Here is a 17715-nt window from a genome sequence, read left to right as displayed (position 1 = left end):
GTATATATATATGAATATATATATATATATATGAATATATATGAATATATATAAACAGTATATATATATGAATATATATATATATGAATATATATAAACAATATATATATATATGAATATATATATGTGAATATATATATATATATATATGAATATATATATATATGAACAGGGCATGGTTTCTTGATATATATATTATATTTTATATATATATCCATTATAATATTAAGAAACCATGCCCTGTTCACCATTGTGTTACATACAGTACTCTTTATGTAATTTTTATTTATAGCTAATTCTTCTTCAGTTATAAAGGACCTTCTTCAACTGGAGAAAGAGCCGTTGCTATGACAACACATAAACTTTAAACATGGCGTGTCTGTTAACAGAGCCGTTGTTTGAGACGTCTGGAGGCGCTCCTTCACCTAACAAGAACTTTTATCATATTGCTGTCACCAAGTCAGATGTGAGTATTGATATTTTTGAGCTGTCATTATACTCTGGGTTAAAAACTACAATGTTTTTGCTATCTAATAAGCAGGGTGCGGTTTAGTAAATCATAATTACTCGTCGTTGCTAGCTTGAATCACCTAACGTTACATTAACTAACTGTCATTAGACATGTTAAGACCTGTTCTTACTCAACAAACAACCCCTTACATGCTGTAATGTTCAAAAAACACTTTATTTTCCTCATACTGTCGGCCTGAAAAGCTAGCTTTCCTGATAAACTTAGATTTTTGACTATAGGTCTTTAACATATGATAAAGTATATTGTATCTTGTGTTATGACTACTTTTACTCAAGTAATGGATCTGTATACTTCTTCCACCACTGCTAAAGTCTTAAAACTAATAAAAAACAAATCCCTGATGAATTTCTCACAGTGTTAATAACCTGTAAATATAATGTACTCAAATGCAGGTGTATGTTAAAGGTCCCATATCGTGCTCATTTTCAGGTTCATACTTGTATTTTGTGTTTCTACTAGAACATGTTTACATGCTGTAATGTTCAAAAACCCTTTATTTTCCTCTTGCTGTCTGCCTGAATATGCCTGTGTTTACCCTCTGTTTGAAACGCTCCGTTTTAGCGCATTTCAATGGAATTGCAAAAGAATTGCGTTGCTAGGCAACAGTTTAGGTCCAAGCTTTCCCTGTTATGACAAGTCAAAATATCTACAGTGAAAAAACAGAAATCCTAACGGCTTGTTTCAAACGCACAATTTCTGAATACGGGCTGTGTGTGTTTCTCCGTATATTGAGCGTTTTGATAGTTTATCAGTATTTATAAAGCACATAAACCTGCTTTATAATGTAAAAGACCTGTAAATCTCCCTTTTTACAATATGGGACCTTTAAACATTTTTTTATATTAGATTTTTGGGCTAAACAAAAAAATTCATTCAAGAAGAAAGCTGTGTGTTTTCATAGCTTGTTGTTAAAATATCTAACACCAGTGATACTTTAATTGGTAATTTCCAGGTGATATGGAGATGGTGGAAGATATCTCCGAGATATGTAGACAGGTACTCCAGGCCTGGGGAGCTGAAGGAGTCTCACCAGGACTTCTTGGATGACACTTGGGTGCAGAGTAAGGACTTCATATTTGGCTTTTGACACTTGCAGTAAACAGCCAGCTGATGACACTCTTACCCTTTATCCTCCAAAAATGGCTGACTGATGATGTCACATTCCCTATAGTGCATGCTGACTCACTGTCACACTGTCATCATGGCTTACTGGAACACTTAAATAGAACAGATATTTAAAGGCCCCATATTGTAAAAAGTGAGATTTCCATGTCTTTTATATTATTAAGCAGGTTTATGTGCTTTATAAATACTGATAAACTATCAAAACGCTCAATATACAGAGAAAAAAGAACAGCCCCGTATTCAGAAATGTGCGTTTGAAACAAGCCGTTAGGATTTCTGTTTTTTCACTGTAGATATTTTGACTTGTCATAACAGGGAAAGATTTAATAAGCTTAGGCTTTGATAAGCAGAAGCAGAGGATTACATATAGCATCATTCTTACCATGCTCTGTCTACAGTAGACCTGTACAGAAATGCATTTCACAGTGCTTTAGTTATTTATCACTTTATAGTCAGATTGTGTCTTGTGAATATTGTATGTGAACAAATTGAATGTTTGAATATGGATGACAGGTAAAATATTCCTCTCCCCAGGTGAGGTCAGTATGGTTTTCGGTCGTCGAATCTTGCAGTACACCAAGGCTTTGTGCCAAGGCCATTATGATTATCTGGAGCGCCTGTCTGACTCCTTACTTCTGCGGATAATAAATTATCTAGAACTAGAGGATGTGGGTCAGCTTGGACGAACGTCACGCAGGTTCAAGAAGGTGAGTTCCAGAGACACACAAAGAGAGATAAAGCGAAAAAAAAAAAAAATGTATCATGAGATAATAAACATTAACTCTGTTATTTAAGATTTCGTCATTGCACATTTTGTCTTCTGCCCTGTAATAATATTCTTTATACTTATTACTTCACTGCTCCTCAGCTATGTGGGTCAGAGGAGTTTTGGGAGCAGGCAGTGGAGCGGCGCTGCAACACAGTGTCGGCCGAGGTGGCAGCTCTGGCGCTTGAGGTGGGCTGGCGAAGCATCTTCTTCACCAGCAAGCTACAGCTGCAGAAGTTAATCAGCCGCAGGAGGCTGAAGACTGAGGAGCATCAAGAAGGACAAGTCTCTGACCCAGATACAAAGGCAGAGGAACCTCCTGATGAAAGCTCAGAGACCGACCAGAAATCCAGTTCTGAAGAGGAATCTCACCGTGGCATTAACCCAGATCTAAGCCTTGGCACTGATCCTGGTGCCCGCTCTGACAGCTGTGATGTTGACCCTGACCCAAACTCAGACCCAGAGGCTGGCTCTGATTCCAGTGTGCCTGTACCTTGCCAACTGTTTGAGGACATAAAGAGCTGTGTGGTGGAAACGCCGGTGCAGAACGGTGTACTGAGCTATAGTAGAGGAGACTGCCATGATGCAGAGCCAGACAAAACAATTAGTTAATCCTTTTGTCAAATATTGGGGACGTTCAGGCTTACTGTTGGATTGTTATGCCATTTATACACATTCCGCATCCTAAAAGGAGTTGTGTATTGATTATTTGAAGAATATTATCTTTTATTTGTCACATGTGAATATTTTTTTTTACATTTGTTTGATATTGTTATTGAGTTGCCAATCCTCTACATCATTTTTGGGGACATTTTTGTTAGTATGTCCTGTGTGCCATGACTTTTTAGACTTAGCATACATTAATAACACAAACAAAATAATACAAAAGGATAATATTAATTGTTCATTGTAATATACACGTTGTTATATACATTATTGTATGTTGTAGATTTAATATTATATTTAATATGCAATTCTGCTGTCTGTGGCGTATCATTCATGAACTAATTCTTAGTAAGACCTCAGTGACTACTTGCCACTTTACGTTGAGACTCAACTTTACTTGAGGGGACACAAACATGGTAAGTAATGGTGTTCATGTTGTAATGCATGCTTAGTAACAAATCAGTATGATACTTCACTTTAATTGGATGGATAAATACTGTGTCATTGGTATCTAGTCTTCTCAAATAACATGATCTTGATTCAAATTCCTAATTTGTTCCTCATTCCTTAGCAACTAGTCAGGATTTTGTGTTTGTTATTATTAAGTTTGACCTTTTTACTCATACATTTTTCCATTTTGTTAACCAGGTCAGGAGCTGCTCCTGTGACGTGATATCAGCCGAGTCAGGAGATGTTGTCCTTCGTTCTTCCATCAGCCAGTGCCAACAACACTGCAGAAGGGAGGTTCCTGTCATTTTTACCAGGTACCCAGGCTCCTTCATCTAGCTGCTTTTAGTATGGAGGAGTAGCACTTTATGACAGACAATAAATAAATTAAACAGTTACACTGTAAACACAATTTTCAGAACTGGTACAAAAAGTTGCCTTCAAGGTGGAAAAAAATAAAATTTGCTTTGTAAAAATAAAAACACATAGAGCTGTAATTCTATTTGCAGGCAAGCTATCTATTTGACAAGGTCAAAAGGGTCAATTACAGTTACATCATGATCTGGATTCCGAGAAGACACATAATGTCTGAGTTTGATGGGATTAAGAGTGCAGTGCACACAGAACAAAGACAGTCCCCTAGGGGGCACAAGCTGCTAGTGCTAATGGTCCTTCCTGCACTCAGTCTTTCCCTCTGCAGCCCTGATTTGTGTTATGTTGGTATGCTCTATAAGTGCCTGCAAATATGTTAAGTGGAAGTGTTTTTTCTGTCCGTGATGATTTCAATTTTTATTAGATTGAGAACATAATCAAAGTGACGTGTATTGTAGCGTATATTATGGTGGAAAAACATTGATTTAAGACCTAAACGAAACCGACAGTTTTCCTAGAAATATCTTTGAAGTATCTGGGACTTGTAACTGAAACTTGGATGGTTTTAGGCAGAACACTGTGAGCTTGAGACAGTTTGATCAGGGATTAGCCAGACGATAGTAGCAGCCACCTGTGCTACTGGCCTTTACTGTATCTCCTTAAAGGGACATCTCACCACTAATTCAGATCGTATGTTGTCTGTGCTGGTGATTCTTGGAAGTCTTTCAGCTCTGCCTCGAGTCCAGAGAGCATATCTGTAATGTTTAGGAGTTCCTCAAAGTGCTTCTACTACCTCTGAAAAAATATCCCCAACTAGGAGGAGCCTTTTTTTTTAAAAGCAGGGTCCTGCCAGGAGGATGAATAATTACAGTAGGCCACCTAGAAGTCATCTGTCATTGCCTCTTGTCATAGCAAAGCTTTCAAATGTGCAACTACTTCAGTCGCCGATTTCTCTTGCCTGTAGTACCTCCTTACTAAGCCTGGAGAGACTTTGCACAATTGAACAAGATCCCACCTGACTCCAAATCCATAAACCTTTGCTTGATTTTTGGGGCATGATGGTTGAAGTCATTACGGACAAGGCCCTCTAAATCAGGTATCCCTCACTACATGTTTGGGTCCTGGGAGCCTCACCTGCTATCTGGTCCAACTCACTGGCAGGTTTTAATCTGGCTCATTTCCCTGAGGGTCCAGAGCGTTAGACCTCAGATCTGATAAAAGATCTACAAAGTCAATAACTGACCTTTGACTCACTCACCATCCAGTGTCAGATCAGGGATGCCAATCGTTCCATTCACACCCATCTAGCTGTTCCAGTCCTTCGGAGAAAGAGGGTTGAAGTCTTCCAGTTTCACTGTGGAGTCACCAGGTCGAGCCATCCTCAACATCTGACCTGCTTTGCTCTAATAGGCAAACAACAGTCTCCCTCTCTATGAGAAGCAGTCATATCATGTAGAACTTTTCATCTGCTAAGTAACCCCACACCTTGCTCCTGCCTCTTCCCCTGTACAACTCCGGAGAGGCCACCCCCAAACTCAAATTCTGCTGAAGCCCCTAGGCTTGGGCCAAACCTGGAGCTTTGCTTCCATCTCTACCCTTCACCTTACAACAAGGTAGAGGTCCCACAGTGCGTTTTTGGCCTGTCTCTGGCTCAGTTTTGAGAGTTATTAACTTGGTCACAAGGCTATTCGCTCCACTGTCAGACAATATTTATGCAGCGTAATCATTTATATTTTTAAATGGCTTCAGTTATATTATCATATCTGTAGGTGTGGTGCTGCTTTTCATGCAGTTGTCTTTACATTTGTGGTTATTTTGTTTCCTCCTTAACCTTGTTTAAAGGAACAGTGTGTAGCATTTCGATGTGGTAACGTGAGCCGTAGAGTGCAAAACCATGGTACCGCCAGCCGCCGTCTGACTTCCGTTGCCCCTAAAGTAGTGTTATAATGGTAAGGATGGCCTCTGAGCGAGGCGAACGGTGTTACCACGGTTTTGCACTCTGCGACTCGCGTTACTGCAGTCTTGGAAAGGGGAGGGGGGGTGAGCCGAGGGGTACTCAGCTGGTTGCAATCTGCAACCATACCACTAGATGCCGCCAAATCTAACACACTGTCCCTTTAAAGTGACATGACCACATGCGTCTCTTGATGCTGAGAGAGAACAGAAACCTTGAGACACATTGCAGTTGTGCAGGTAACACACCAGGCTGTAATTGTGTTGGTTCTATGTACCCGATTGGTAAACACTCCTAGAAAACGCACTCTTTCTTCTATTTAATTCTCACTGCTCTGCTGGGAGTACTTTCCGCCCACTGCCTCTTTTAGTGGAAAGCTTGAGAGGGGTCATAATAGGATGGAGCCAGACCACGTAAAGACCACGCAGTGAACCATGTAAGAGATGGGATGAGTATGCTCTGCACATCTTAACCTTTGCTCCCTCCTCAGGCCAGGCTAATCCTCCCAAGGTTGAAGGAGCAGGCTGCTCAAAGAGCAAACATTTAAAACAGAACAGAGAACAAGAATCATAGAAATTCCTCGTATGTATGTACCTCAACTCTCTTAATCTCCCTTGTCACCACTGTATCACTTATTCTCATAGACAACAGCTTGTTTAAGGCTGGTGCCAAACTCATTTCCTGAAGGAATTCCAATGTCCAATAACAGTGACACGGCTCAGGAGGGATCCCAACGAGTGACGTGTAGAAGCTCTCATCTTACCACTCTGCTTTCCCTGACCTGGTAAAAGATGGAACCTCTGAACTCTTTTCATCCAATCAGGAGGCTTAAGTGCTTTACTGACCCTCCCTATACAACATGACTGACATTTGACATATTTGATATTTATGGCAGTTCTCTTTAACTGGCAAGGCGCTTCTTTCTCTATACAATTTTGAATCTTGAAATATAGTTTGGTGAAAAATAAGATGAAGTTGAATTACAATCTATTCTGTCCTTCCTCAATGTAACTGGTCACTATTTCCCCCCCCCCCCCCTTTTGGGACAAATCCAACCGAAACCATCACTTCACTGAGGAAATTGTGATCATTGATTGCTGTGATTTTTTTTATTTCCAAAAACATTTACCCACTTCCACACTGGCTGCTCTGTGTGGGTGTCTTCCTGGCCTTTAAGTCACAAAAGGTCTGGAGCTCTCTGACGGCAAGCAAAGCCCTTGATCTTGTGCAGGGTGCTGACCGCTTGAGACCATTTGAGAAAGGATTAGCTAATATTATCCGAGGTTTATCGTACTGAATTAGCCTACATCACCATAGCTGTAGCGTGGGGTTACTGCCAACAGTAACAAAGGAAGAAAAGTGCCAATTCGTCATTATTACTGTACATGTGTTAAATTAAGACCACATGTCTGGTTTGAGTAAAGTGCTGCAACAGTGAAATGCAAATGTTAACTTAATACAGGACATACACAGTACAATACAGTATATTTATATATTTATGCTGTCTAGTACCAGAATTGTAATAAAATAAGACTACAGATTGATCAGAAAGAATACTTGTTTGCTTGAAATCTTTTGGCTTTCCTCTCCTGTATGTATAGTATCACTGTTAGGTATCAGGTGTAGTTCCTCGGTTTAACCTCAGTTCGGTCACACGATTGAGGTCAGACTCCTCAGGCTTTTTATAGACCAACTCGTAGAAAGAAGCTCTGGTGTTACATTGATCTGATCCTCTGAGTCTCTGTGTTGACTCCTGATTTTAACAACCAATGCTACACTGTTAGCTGGCGTTTGAAAGACGTTTACTGTAGGGATAAGGGAAATTATGGACTTTTTATGGGTATGCTAAATTCAGTTTGGTTTCCAATTTTGTGTTGTTCGGTGGCTGAAAGAAGCAGAATTTTTGTACTTGGTGGTGGAGAAGCCAACTATTGTCGTTTTGTACTCTCTAAGCACAATTATCTGATCACTTGTGGTTGTGATTTCACCTACTGCACCCATACACTTCACGAATTATACACTTTCAACACAAACTTTTACACTAAATATAAGCTATAAAACAACATAAAAGAAAAAAAAGATATATTACCTGCCCCTTCTAAAAAAATAAATAAAATAAATGGTCTACCACATATGGTTTGCCAATGCTTTTAACAACCCTTACAACACACACACACAACAGATGACAAAAAAACTCAACACGGATGTTATCAAGCTCATATTGTTCAATCATTTGATCTGTAAACATTTTCTTAAATTTAATAATAGTTGCAGAACATCTAAAATTATCCCACAGTTTGACTCCACACACCGAAGTACACATCTGCTATAATGTAGTGCGTGCATACTGAGTTTTAAAATCAACAAATGTCTGCACTCTAGCTCTCATGGAGCAAATAATCTTTTTGAAAAATACGTCGACATAAATTACTTTTCAATATCACAAACATACAGCAGAGATCTCCAAATGCAAAATATAAGTTTAGATAGCTCTAATCCACATGTCTATTACACGACGACTCATTGTAAAATTGCTCAGTATTAGATTACATTATAAATATATGGCCTGACTAATTACAAAATTTAGCAAATTCCTAAGAAAATGTACTCTTTAAGTAAGCCAAATGTTAGGCATCTGTTTGAATCCAAATTAGTATTTTCTTACAGTTCACTCTATAGCGATGGCCTTTACATTGCATGTGCATTTTGTTTTAACATGACAAAGTAATAATGTCCGGTGGAATTTTTGAAATGTTCAAAATAGCTACGGCAAAGTGGTTGTCACTGATGAAAGCTCTCTGAAGTACCTGCCCTGTTGACACTGGGAGGTGGAATATCAGGATGTCATATCGTAGACCCATGGTTTACTATACTGACTGCCTCAGTGAAAACATTTCATCAGTATCCTGCACAAGGCTCCAAATACAATCTTATCTATTCATATGCTATAATATCATATGTAAATGCCCAACCAAATGGTGCCGTGTTACTCCATTTTCTCACAACCTTCATAAGAGGACCCTGTGACAGTTGTTAAAGGTGTCTTGCTCTTTCCAGAACATTTTCTGCTTCTATTTGAGTCTTTTACTGTGTCTCACCATTAAATGAATAGTCAAAGAACTCCACTGGACCACTGTTAGAAAGACTACTGAACACCATGAACAAATATAGAGGGCTACAAAGCCTCTTAGGACAGAGCCCGCTTACGATTCCCTTTCCGTGCACAGCATCCTTGAATAGTCCACACAAAGATCCTTAAGCCAAAATCCCTCCCTGGTATTTAATTCTAAATGAGTAATTACTGGGTGTGTCAGTGTGTCTTAGGTTTGCAGGTAGGCTGGGCGAAGGAGCTCATTTGCAAGCTGGCTTTGGAGCGAATTGCACTCTCACGCAGACGTTCTGAAAGCCGCTGAGGGTATCCGTGGGGAGCCACTGAAAAACCCAGTCACTTAGGGGGGACAGACCACATTCAGCCGCCAAGATGTGTGACATGGGGGGACTGGATAACCTGGTGGCCAACACGGCCTACCTAAAAGCCCAGGGTGGCGATGACAAGGAGATGAAAAAGCGCCGCCGCAGCTTGGCTCTCCCCAAGCCCGACCAATGTGTTGCAGTACGACAGTCCCTTGACAAGGACTTTACGTCGGTTTGTGAAAGGCAGCCTATTGGCAAAAAGTTTTTCCGCGAATTCCTGGCAATTAACCCCGAGTTTAAGCTTGCTGCTGATTTCCTGGATGAGCTGTACGAGTGGGATCTGGCTGAAGGTGGAACGAAAGACAAGGCACGCCAAACCATCATCACCAAGTATTGCAAGGCTGACTCCAAGAAGTTCCTGACCTTTCTTACCGGGGAGCCTTCTGACAAACTCAAGACTGTGACAGATGCCAACTTTGAGGAGGTGATGAAGAGCAAAGTCCAGGAAGGTGTAAGAGATTTTCTGAAAGACAAACCCTTCACAGATTATCAGGCCAGCCCGTCCTTTGATAAGTTCCTCCAGTGGAAAGAGTATGAGAAGCAGCCCATCAGTGACAAATACTTCTATGAGTTCAGAACTCTTGGTAAAGGAGGCTTCGGAGAGGTAAGCATGCAAACGCTTCTACATATAATTTAATAAAAGTCTGTTGTTTTGGCAAATAATTTATCTTTTAACACTGCTTTTAGTTGCAGGACTCTTCCAGGCTCTTTAGGTTTGATGGTGTTATCCATTTAAAAATATGTATTTCCATCATATTTCGTATAAGATTTGCAAAAAAGTGACGAAAATTACATAAAAAGATAATAACATCTTCTGGAATTGTAATGTTGGTGCTACAGTACCGTATGGTGCAGTGTTCGTCCTGTTCTACTCGGAGGAAAACCCTAAGCTATAGAGGTGTATTTGCTTTGAAGTACAATAAAGGATATTTTTGGACAAGAGATCATACCTTACATAATCATGAGGATTTACCTTGTCTCAAGGTGACCATGAAGTCATGTGACATACAGGCAAGCCTCTTGAATTTTAGAAAACTGTGTCTTATGTTTCATAAAGTAACAAATACAAAGCCACACTGCAGGAAGCGGCGGTCTTGCGTTGATAGAGCTAGCATCGCTCGAATATTGATTAATAGAAGTTCAATTGAGATCAAGATCTCTTTTTCTATTCAGACATGAACAGAGTAGAACAGTGACAATAGAACAGATAAAGAGATAACAAGTCAGCAGCTAAGAATAGAAAATCATTCAACAGAAAATTGTTTCAAGAGTGTCTGCAATGAAAATATATGAACAAGCCGTATTCGTGTAAATTGTAGGGATGGAGAATAGCAGTATGAGTTTTTTCCACAATAATCATTTAAAGTATTTTTGATTGGTAAGATATGTCTGAAGAAAATCAGAGGCACATTGTAATCTGATCACAGCACATATACAGTGGACCCACAACTGACCTTTGAGGAACTGAGTCAAGCTCCTAGCAACAAGCTTGGGTATACAACCCAAAAATAAGGCAATCTATTGAGATATATTGAGGTATATTGTTAATGAAAACAACAGTGAAGGCATGTAAATCCGCCGTGACTCTAAAAATACTGTTTTCTTTTAAAGGAGCACATATACAGTAGTGAATCAAAACACTTTACTTGATAAAAGAGCTTTGCTACCGGACGATCATTTTTAACTGCTGATGTAACTAACTTAGCAGTGGATAAACCTGACCCTCTGTCTACAGGGAATGAATGATACCAGAAGTAAATGTTTAGTCAAAGATGTGAGTGAGACAGCTGGCAAATAGGGTGCCAAGACACAGCTGGCAAGGGTCAAGCCTGGTTGACTTCTTGAACCATATTTTCTTGCCTTTAGTCCAACCAGTGATTCTATATCAGTGTTATGGGGAATTATTTGTGATAGTATCAATAGTGAAATCATGAAATATGTGAGGGGACAGATTGATGATTTAAAGTATCAGTCAAATCAGTTTTTTTCTTGATACACTGTAATAATACTTAAGCAGATACCCGTTTTTATTTTTTACAGTTTTCCTAAAGGGAGCTTTCTTTCCCATTACACTTTCAAGCAGCAGTCAGCCGTCCTGATACCAGTAGACCATGCTTTTTTTCTGTGGAAAATGGATTCTAATTAATCGAAAGAGAACTGGTTGGACATTGGTTATAAAAAAAAAGGTCCTCCTTTTTAACAAATAATCTGTCTTCCTCCAGGTGTGCGCTGTTCAGGTGAAGAACACAGGCCAGATGTACGCTTGCAAGAAGTTGTGTAAAAAGCGACTGAAGAAGAAGGGCGGTGAGAAGATGGCCTTGCTGGAGAAGAAGATCTTGGAGAAGGTCAACAGCCTGTTTCTGGTTAACTTGGGCTACGCTTATGACACCAAGACCCACCTGTGCCTAACCATGACCCTGATGAATGGAGGAGACCTCAGGTACCACATCTACAACATGGGCTACGACGGCAAGGGTGTGGACAAGGGCATTGAGATGAATCGCATCATCCACTACACGGCGCAGATCACCACCGGCATTCTGCATCTGCACGAAATGAATATCGTATACCGCGACATGAAGCCGGAGAACGTGTTGCTGGATAGCTTCGGCCAGTGCCGACTTTCAGATTTGGGTCTGGCCATAGAGCTTGTTCCAGGGAAACATGTCACCCAGATGGTGAGTAGATGTACAAACAATAGTCATATTGTGGTTGAAAAGGCAAATTCCAGTTAGGAAAATACTATAAAGATGTGCACCAAGTTGCACTCTCAAAGCCATTAGGATTCTGTTAACATGAGAGGACCTAGCTGGATGATGTCATCAGTGATAATGGGAATCATAATAACATTATGGTGAAAGATGTCTACCCTGAAGGGCCGTTTCATCTATTATTCATAATCTTTGAAGTTGCATACACCACGGACAAGGACTCGTTCGGATTCTGTTATAAGATAAGAGTTTAGTAAAGTCATCTTCTACATAGCTGGAGTTTAAGACCATACACACTCACGCAGAGACCACTGGTTTTCTGGGTGATCTACATCTCCTCCTTGTCCGTTATCTGAAGATGAGGTTGGAGCTAAAACCTGAACTCCGGCTTGGACAGGCTGTCCACCTTGGTGGGGGTTTTTCCTTTAAATCCGGACAGGGATTACCGGATCTGTGCAATGAGTCTCTGAATCCATTATGCAACTAATTTGACCCTTTAGCAGTCAGATTATAGCCACCATTTTGTATAGGGGCGATCTCGGAGGTCCAGCGCTCGTTAAAGTCAGTAAATGTGACTTTGTTTCTGCGGAGGCGTTACCTCCTTAGAGAGTTGCCTCAACTGTGCTCAGCTTCTTCCCATGACACTGTACCTGCGAATCCTCTTCTCACCTTGAGGAAGAGTAACGCAGATATCCTGTCATCAATGAGTTCAGTTTGATGTTTCACCACATTGGCTGCATCTAACTGAGGATCACTCAACCATATGAAAAGGAAAAGGTTGTCAGTGACAGAACATCATGATGGCCTGGCAGATCAATCACAGAGCTTCCATTTTTCTCTCATAATACCTGCAGTATATTACAAATCACCTGACCTGAAAAAAAGATGAAGAATTTTGCAACAGGACTTACTTGCGGTAGCAAAGAGTAAGCTCTCGGCTCCATGAAAGTCCAGTAAGCTCATTATCCAGTACTCTGATGCTCCTCAGCCAGCCAAAGTGACTGGGCTAACCTCAGGCAAGGCTGGCTTTGGTCCCCTAATCTTCTTAGTGGGCATTACACAAGTCTGTCCCTGATCAGATTGACAGATCCAGGTAAAAACCTATGCCGAATATGTTTAGACACGTCAGTTTGCAACCAAGCTGAAAAATGAGATCTGATCCTTTCAACTATTAATCTTTGTGATCACACGTGGAAGAGTTTTGCCCCTTTGACTGACCAGAGTGTGTGCAGGTCTACACATTTCACTACAAAAAGCCACCAAGAAACATGCACAGTAATGCAAGAGTTTAATAGATTTGCTTTTAATAGACTTGTTCAATAGATGAGGAGAAGTTTTGCATGCAAACCTGCTTAAGTTTGGTCAATGGAGTTGTAGTATCATGCCTTCACTAATCAGTCAGAAGGGCTAAGTCTTGTCACACTTAAAAAATAAAGGACAGATCTGGAATTACCGCGAGTGTTTGGCGATCACAATCTGTCATGCAAAAAGGAAAAAAAAAAGTTGTAAGAGTTTGTTAAATGATGCCAATGTCTGGAAGGATTCATGCAACAGGGTTTCCTCGGGACTTGTAGTAGTAAAGGGTGAACTCTCGGCTCTATGCCAGTGTGTGTGTGTGTGTGTGTGTGCATTAATTATACATTAGCGGCATGGCTACGTGTTGTCTGGATGTTACGTATTTCCTGGTGGCTATAGCATCCAGAAATGGCCAGTCTTTATATAAGAGGCTGGATAACTCTGTCAGTGTGTAGACACACATGACTCTTGACAGGTAGTAGGCTTAGCATTAGGATTAAGGCTGCAGGTGAGGTCATAGAGGTAGAGGGGAGGAAACGGTGAAAGTAACACAGAGGGAGACAGAAAGAGAAAACTATAAAGCTTTTAGTAGCCCAGGTAACCGACCTATGTGCTATCGTTGCGTCCATCTACAGAACTCAATTCTAAAAGAGTAGAGATCTCATATAAAACACATTATGCTACCCTTGTCTCCCTCCTTCAGGCTGGTACCGGAGCATACATGGCCCCTGAGCTCCTGAACAAAACTCCATACAGGACATCAGTGGACTGGTGGGCCCTGGGCTGCAGTATCTACGAAATGGTGGCCGGCTACACACCTTTCAAAGGTCCGGAGAGCAAGAAGGAGAAGGTGGAGAAGGAGGAGGTGCAGCGCCGTATTCAGAACGAGGAACCAAAGTGGGAGCACAGGTGCTTCGACGCTGTCACCAAGGACGTCATCCAGCAGTTCCTCAAGAAGAAGATCGAGGAGCGCCTGGGCATGAAGTAAGGGATTCTGCTACTCTTTTAAGCTATAAGCAATGTGGCATGTGTCGTTTGTGAGATATATTTTTTGGTATTACTGGCATTTTGGTGCAACGGATGTTAGGAAACTGAGAATGAACTGGTTGTAGCCACTTTGTTTTCGTTTCATTAAGTCTGACATTGTAGTTTTGAAAGTAAATTGTGTGCCTCCTCGTTAGGAACGACATGGAGGATCCCAGGAAGCACGAGTGGTTCAAGAAAATCAACTTCCCCCGTCTGGAGGCCGGGTTGGTGGACCCCCCCTGGGTCCCCAAGCCCAACGTCGTCTACGCCAAGGACACCGACGACATCGCAGAGTTCTCCGAGATCAAGGGCATCGAGTTTGACACCAATGACAATAAATTCTTCAAGGAGTTTAGCACAGGCGCCGTGGCCATTCAGTGGCAGCACGAGATGATTGACACCGGACTGTTCGACGAGCTCAGCGACCCCAACAGGAAAGCGGGTGGAGGGGATGCCGATGACGAGAAAAAGTCTGGCACGTGTATATTGCTGTGAGAAGCCACGTGTTTGATATCATATAGCGGCAATGACACTCAATAATTTGTTTGTTTTCTCAGGCGAGCACGAGCGTCTTTGTCGAGAAAGTTGTACCATCCCTCTCTTTTAAGGATGCTAACGGTTTAGAGATGCACTGCTTTGGAGGCAAGGCTCAGTAAAATATGGAGGATGTGGTGATGCATTTTGAGCACCATCTCTCTGGTTCAGAGCTTCTCTTGCAAATATCTAATGATGTAGACTTGCAACTGTACAACCTTTTTATTAAGGACACTAGTGTTAGATTAGTAATTTAAAGGCCTTTGTGCCATAAATACTATATTAGAAGAAGAATAAACTAAATCCAAACTATCTGAGAAATACATTTTCTAACAGTGTTTGCAGTAGAATTACCTGCTGCTTTTGCATTCAACATTAAACTTTAAACAAATTGGACCAAACGTAGAAATATCTTTTAGTGGATTGTGCATTTCATAGCACCCCCCCCACCCCCCACCCTCTTATTGATGCCATCATACAGTCACACTGTTTCTACAGTGAAAGGAGCTTTTTAAGCACATGTGGCAGCGATAGTTCTAGTGTTTAATAATATATATTGTGACCCTAAACCTCATAATTAAGGATGATTTAAGGATCATTTACATCCAGGTGTTTTTCCTCCCGCCCAACATTTTAGTTTTATAAAAACTACAAAAAGCAATTGTATGTATTGTATATAAAGAAATTATTTATCTATGCACAGAGAGAAAGGTAAAGATGTAAGTCATCCAAAATGTAGGATTTATTTGAAAGAAAAAACACTGAGTCCCTCTACTGTTGGTGCTATGAGGCTCAACTTAGTGAGAAATGGGGCTGTTTAGTCCTGGTATGCTGGGAGAAAGATGAGTGCAGAAACAGCAATTAATTGCTGCGTATGAAGGAGGAAAATCTAGAGGAGTTGGACAATAATTTCCTGTACCAGGAATGTGCAGGTTGCCCCGTCCACGGCCCTGAAACACTGTGATACTTCAGGTCTCTTTTCTTAGTTTGAGATGAGTGTGAGTCACTCAAACTAGACAGATCCTGAGTATAGAGACTTGGGTTAGTTCAAAAGAAAATCCTTGTTATTCTTGTTTACTTGTCTCAGGGGTAATTATTTGCTTAAGTTTTTAAATATCCAGATCTTGTTTTACAGTTAATGTTAATAAGATATAAATATATATATATGATACATGTACTTGTAAATATAACATGAGAGGAGTTGCTACTATAGAAACGTCGGATGTAAAGCAGAAATTTCTTTGAATCTCGAATCATTTGAATAAATTAAAACATATGTCTTTTAAAAATGTGTGTCTTTTCCGTGAATATTTATGTTTGTCTCGATACGTTTGTCGTAGTCTAGAGGCTTAGAAACACATTAAAAGCACATCCACCACCACCAGCGTCAGAGAATGCCCGAAATCTTGCCATGTTACGCATGTTCTCTATGCTATATTTAACCACAGAGACAGTGCTGCTGAGGGCTCTGGAGTAAAACCTAAAAATACCGACTGCATTAATCCCCTTCAGGATGCTGACTACAGCCAGGCTGTGCTCCACGCTGCTGCAAATTGGCAAGTTCAACTCTTAGCTGATAAGGCGATAACCAGTGTTATCCTTGCGCCTTCTTTGCTTAAATCAGCTTCAAATCCCCTCAGGTACTGAAGCATTTCGAAGTTACTGCCAAGTGACGGGTCAGAGCAGAAATCAGAGCTCCAGTGAGGAGCTGGGGAATGTTACTTCACCACATTTTGATGTTTGTTTTGGAGAAAGAATGCTGTATATATGAATTAAATTAAAATCAGCTTAATTATCAGCTTAATTGCTTGTGAGTGCTGAAAAGTGAGACAACTTATTATGATAATTTTTTTTTTTTTTTAGCAAATCTTTGTAATCTTTTCAGTCCAAGAAATAGACAGATGAAAACTCAAGGACAGTAAGAGTTTAGGAGACACTAAGGTGGATTGGTGCTGCAGCTAAACCCCGAGAGATTATCTCACATGTAGCAGGACGTGGGTACAGAGACTGCTGTTGACAGTGAAGGACAGAGCTGCTGCTGCTGCTGCTGCTGCCTCGGGGTGCTGTGGGAGCTGGATGGATGGAGGTGCTGTGAAATTAGAGCAGACAGTTGTGATCAGACTGCTTTTGATACTGACCTGATATGCTCTGACTTCTACAGCCAATAGAGTCTATGTGGGTATACTTACAGGTACAACCCTTCACACAATGATCAGGCTATAAGTCTATGTTTCAGTAAACAACCAAATAATTAGAAATATAACTAGACATGCAGGTGAGTATTGGGGTTCATGCACCTGGCACAACTGAAGCTCACTTACCCGGGCCAGGTTAAAAGGAAAACACATCTCAGCATCTACCCACTAAGGTCATTTCCCAGTGGCTGACACCTGATATTGTGGAAAGCTAGTGGTACATTTAATTATGCAGATTTGTCAACGTAGATTTGTGTAGTCAGAAAAACCACAAGATGGAGCAAAGGGAAATGCAGGCAGTCCCTCTGGCAGCACCATGTTGGAGCCACACAGTCACTTCCAGCTCTGCTTGTGTTGTTTCTGGCTCCCTCCTGTGGCTGCAGATGTGTCCTACAATGATGATGAGAATGTGATTGCTGATTGAGGGTGTAAGATAACCAAAACACAATCTCAAATTTTTGTCTGGTGTCTCTCTAGTGACAAGTTTTAAAGCACAATTTCAAATTAAAATTCTTTGGTATTATATAATTCCATTTTACATCCAGATATTCATTTAAAAATCCCTTTTTGTACTATTATTTGAAACAGAAACCAGCAGTGGACAGTCACAAAGTACA

General features: G+C 40.7%; 2 protein-coding genes across 2 annotated transcripts; both read left to right on the top strand.

Annotated features, from left to right (window-relative positions):
* The first annotated feature begins 320 nt into the window (after window positions 1-320).
* Window positions 321-3399, top strand: fbxo36b (F-box protein 36b). The gene is made up of 4 exons (XM_074650734.1): window positions 321-466; window positions 1485-1593; window positions 2192-2364; window positions 2526-3399. Exons 1-4 carry the CDS (start codon window positions 371-373, stop codon window positions 3033-3035), a joined length of 888 nt encoding a protein of 295 aa, XP_074506835.1. The 5' UTR covers window positions 321-370; the 3' UTR covers window positions 3036-3399.
* A 5260-nt stretch (window positions 3400-8659) lies between these two features.
* grk7a (G protein-coupled receptor kinase 7a) lies at window positions 8660-16181 on the top strand. The gene is made up of 4 exons (XM_074650733.1): window positions 8660-9940; window positions 11559-12014; window positions 14047-14327; window positions 14525-16181. The coding sequence occupies exons 1-4, from the start codon at window positions 9344-9346 to the stop codon at window positions 14862-14864; spliced, it is 1674 nt and encodes a 557-aa protein (XP_074506834.1). The 5' UTR covers window positions 8660-9343; the 3' UTR covers window positions 14865-16181.
* The last annotated feature ends 1534 nt before the right edge of the window (window positions 16182-17715 follow it).

Source organism: Sebastes fasciatus, chromosome 11 (assembly GCF_043250625.1).
Source record: "Sebastes fasciatus isolate fSebFas1 chromosome 11, fSebFas1.pri, whole genome shotgun sequence".
Classification (NCBI taxonomy): domain Eukaryota; kingdom Metazoa; phylum Chordata; class Actinopteri; order Perciformes; family Sebastidae; genus Sebastes; species Sebastes fasciatus.
Note: the sequence above shows the minus strand (reverse complement) of the source record. Positions and strands in the feature narration are given on the sequence as shown.